Genomic DNA, 3,537 nt, shown 5'->3' with positions numbered 1-3,537 from the left:
AGTCATAACTACAGGAGAATAAAGATGTAATATTACGCATCTTTCTCTTTTTCTTGTAAAATTATAACATTATTCTCATAATATTACAACTTCATTCTCATAAAATTGCTACATTTTCTTGTTTGTTTTTTGCATGAAATTACGACTTAATTCTCGTAATATTAAGAGTCTGTTCTCATAAAATTATGACTTTTTTTCTCGGAAAATTACAACTTCATTCTCGAAATATTACGACTTCATTCTCAAAATTCTCGAAAAAAATTCTTAATTGTTGTTTTATTTCTGAAAGGACTTTGTAACCTTGTTAAAAAAGTGCTACATATTTGAAGTTTAATATTATTTATTTATTAATGTCCCTTTTTATTTAAACATAAAGGACTTTCCATCAGTGACCGTCCCTCTCTCACTTTATTTCCTCAGGCGACACCTCCAGCACCGTGTCTGCTCTCTGCTACACCGTGGCCAAGTCGGCTCAGGGCAGCAGCCTCCACGCTCTGGAGTCCGGCTCCGACTACAAGAGCCGCGGCATGACCAGCGACAACCGCGTCATCTTCGGCCCCGGCGTCAGCATGTCCACCTGCGACGTCAAGCTCATCGACGACAGCGAGTACGAGCTGTCTGAGGAGTTCGAGCTGGTGCTGTCAGACGCCTCGGACAACGCCCGCATGGGGGACGTGTCAACAGCCAAGGTCGTCATCGATGGACCCAACGATGCATCAACCGTCACTCTCGGAAACGCCACCTTTACTTTCAGCGAAGATGCAGGTTCGAGATTTTTCTGTCCACAGTGATTGTTTGAGTCTCTTTTTGCCTTTTCATAGATTTACTTTTGAAGTTTTTCTCCTTCCCCAAGAAGGATTATTTTTTTCTGATGCGTGGCTGCATGTTTTAAGGGAAATGTGGACATGTAATGATCTCCATGGGGAAATTAGGGAAGTCAAAAGAAGAGTTAGCCTACAAATTGTCTTTGGAAAGGGAAGCTTCTTAATGGCTATATCCGAGATCCAAGAATTCATTTCTTCCCTCTGTCTCCACATGAAACAGGACGTCTGCACACTCCCTGAACATTTACACGGCTCGTCTGTAGAAACAAAGTTTTTAACTGTTTTTTCTACTGTTGCAGTGTGTCCCACTCTAGTCTTTTCATTAATTATTAGAGAACTTCTTTGGAGGCAGAAAACAACATTGATACTTTCCTCTTATTATTAATTAGCACAACATGCTGCTGCTTTTACAGTAAGTCAATGCTGACAGTTCACTTTGCCACATATAATTTATATTTATGTTTCTGGCTTGCGGACCTTGAAAACCAGGTCTACTGAAGGTCATTGATATCTTAGGACTGTGGTGGTTATTTTTTCTGCAGTATCAGTGCCCCGAGATACATCTTAAGTTTGAAGATACAGAATTCTTGATTATTTCTATATTATTCACGCCTGTGTTTCATTCACATCTTCTTCAGGTACGATTGAAATCCCAGTGCTGCGCCACGGCAGTGACCTCTCCTCTCTGACCTCCGTGTGGTGTGCCACTCGACCTTCAGACCCCCCCTCAGCCAGCCCGGGGGTCGACTACATCCCCAGCTCCAAAAAGGTGGAGTTCAAACCTGGAAGAACTGAGGAGGTAAAGACAGAGGACAAAGATATCTAAACGTTGCAGCAACTGCAAATACTTTAAAAACTAACTAAAACTTTTATATTCATGATTTACCTTTTGTCTGTTGAACTTCTTTTATTTTACTCTCCTTCCTACCTGTGTTTATTTAAATGTCTGTGTATTGAAAAGAATATACACTTTTATACTTATACTTTATATACACTTTTATTTCTCTAATAATTAACGTTTAGGAACATCAGCAGCTGCATACATGGCCACTTTTAGCCTTATGACATATTTTATAATGCACAGTCATCATTAGTGGAGCTAAGTAGTGGAGTTATAAACCTCGTTAACGCTCTGGTCTCCTTATTTCACAGACCTGCAGTTTGACCATCATGGACGACATCCAGAACCCGTCCATCGAAGGATCTGAGTCCTTTGTGGTGTTCCTCAGTTCTCCTCAGGGTGCTGTCCTCCAAGAGCCCTACGAAGCCAACGTGGTCATCACCGACACCTTCCAGGACAGTACGTACACGCAAGAAAGTCACTTAAAATCAAACATGCATTTCATGTTTTTATTCAAGACTTCTGACATCGTCACCTCTCTCAGTTCCCAGCATGCAGTTTGAGAAGAGCGCCTACACTGTGAAGGAGAAAGACGGCGTCCTCCACATCCCCATCTTCCGTACGGGTGACCTGTCCTTCAAGTCGTCGGTGCGCTGTTTCACTCGGACCATGTCGGCCATGGTGATGGACGACTTCGAGGAGAGGAGGAACGCTGACGAGTCTCGCATCACTTTCCTCAAAGGAGAGAAGGTGAAATTTAGTCTGACGCGTTCATCTGAAGTCGATCGAGTCTGTTTGTCAATAAACCAATCAAACTTTATTTATATAGCACCTTTCAAACAAATCAAATGCATTCAAGGTGCTTTACAGTTTGATCGAAGACACAAAAACAAGGTCAACATTTGAAATAAGCAGAAGTAATCTTAAAAAAATTATCTTAAAAAATAGAATAAGTATGAAATAGTTATAGTTAGACATTATATAAAAGCCAGATTAAAATAATCCATTTTAGTTTACATTTAAAAGTATCATTAATTTGAGGGGGCCTTCATGCACCTCTGAGATGTTGTCTGGAGGAGAGACATGCAGTGACTTATACACTAAACAAGAATTTTAAAATCAGTGTAAAAACAGGCGGCCAGTGTTTTTTTTTTTTTATATGTTATATGTTTCATGTTTGTTTCATAGTTTCTTCACAGAGTCGATAAAAAAAGTAAATACAGACATGATTTATTGTAAAATTAGATGTGTGAAATGGGACACTGACAAGCTATTCAAAGCTTGTAAAAAGGGGCAAATAATCTTCCATTAAAATATTTTGTTTGTGTTTGTCTTTCAGGTAAAAAACTGCACCGTTCACATCAACGATGACTCTGTTTTTGAGCCCGAAGAGGAGTTCCAGGTGCATCTTGGGACACCGCTGGGTGACCACTGGAGCGGCGCCATGGTGGGCGCCAGCGACATTGTCACCATCACCATCACTAATGATGAAGACGGTAAGCAGACGCCTCATACAGCAGACAGCTCGCTAAAACAAAGATTTAGTCTCTCTGACTGCTCAGCTACTGTCGCACCTCAGTTTGTTCAACATTTGATCAGCATTTTTCTTCAGCTCATAATTGAATTTCAGATTTTGTTTGCAGTTTGTTTTTGATTCACATATTAGTTCTGTTTTCTGCAATCTTTTTGTTGATATTGAAAATTTGGAATATAACAAACTCCAACACAAAACAGTTTAAAACTTCTTCAACATCAGCTGCAGCAATTTCCAAGCAGCTGTTTTTATACACTCAAGTGAAAATTTAATTATAAACTGAATATATATTTATATGAAGTGAATGAATATAAATTTATATTGATATTTATTTATAT

At 39.5% G+C, this 3,537-nt stretch overlaps 1 protein-coding gene across 1 annotated transcript; it reads left to right on the top strand.

The window, feature by feature from the left end:
- Nucleotides 1-420: 420 nt before the first annotated feature.
- LOC121965190 (extracellular matrix organizing protein FRAS1-like) lies at nt 421-3,161 on the top strand (the record flags this gene model as incomplete). The annotated part of the gene is made up of 5 exons (XM_042515346.1): nt 421-765; nt 1,463-1,623; nt 1,977-2,124; nt 2,210-2,415; nt 3,005-3,161. Coding segments are annotated over 5 exons (1,017 nt in total), but the record flags the coding sequence as incomplete, so codon positions are not given.
- Nucleotides 3,162-3,537: the final 376 nt, after the last annotated feature.

Source organism: Plectropomus leopardus, unplaced genomic scaffold (assembly GCF_008729295.1).
Source record: "Plectropomus leopardus isolate mb unplaced genomic scaffold, YSFRI_Pleo_2.0 unplaced_scaffold18967, whole genome shotgun sequence".
Classification (NCBI taxonomy): domain Eukaryota; kingdom Metazoa; phylum Chordata; class Actinopteri; order Perciformes; family Serranidae; genus Plectropomus; species Plectropomus leopardus.
The sequence above is the reverse complement of the archived record's forward strand: the minus strand, read 5'-3'. Positions and strand labels throughout refer to the sequence as shown.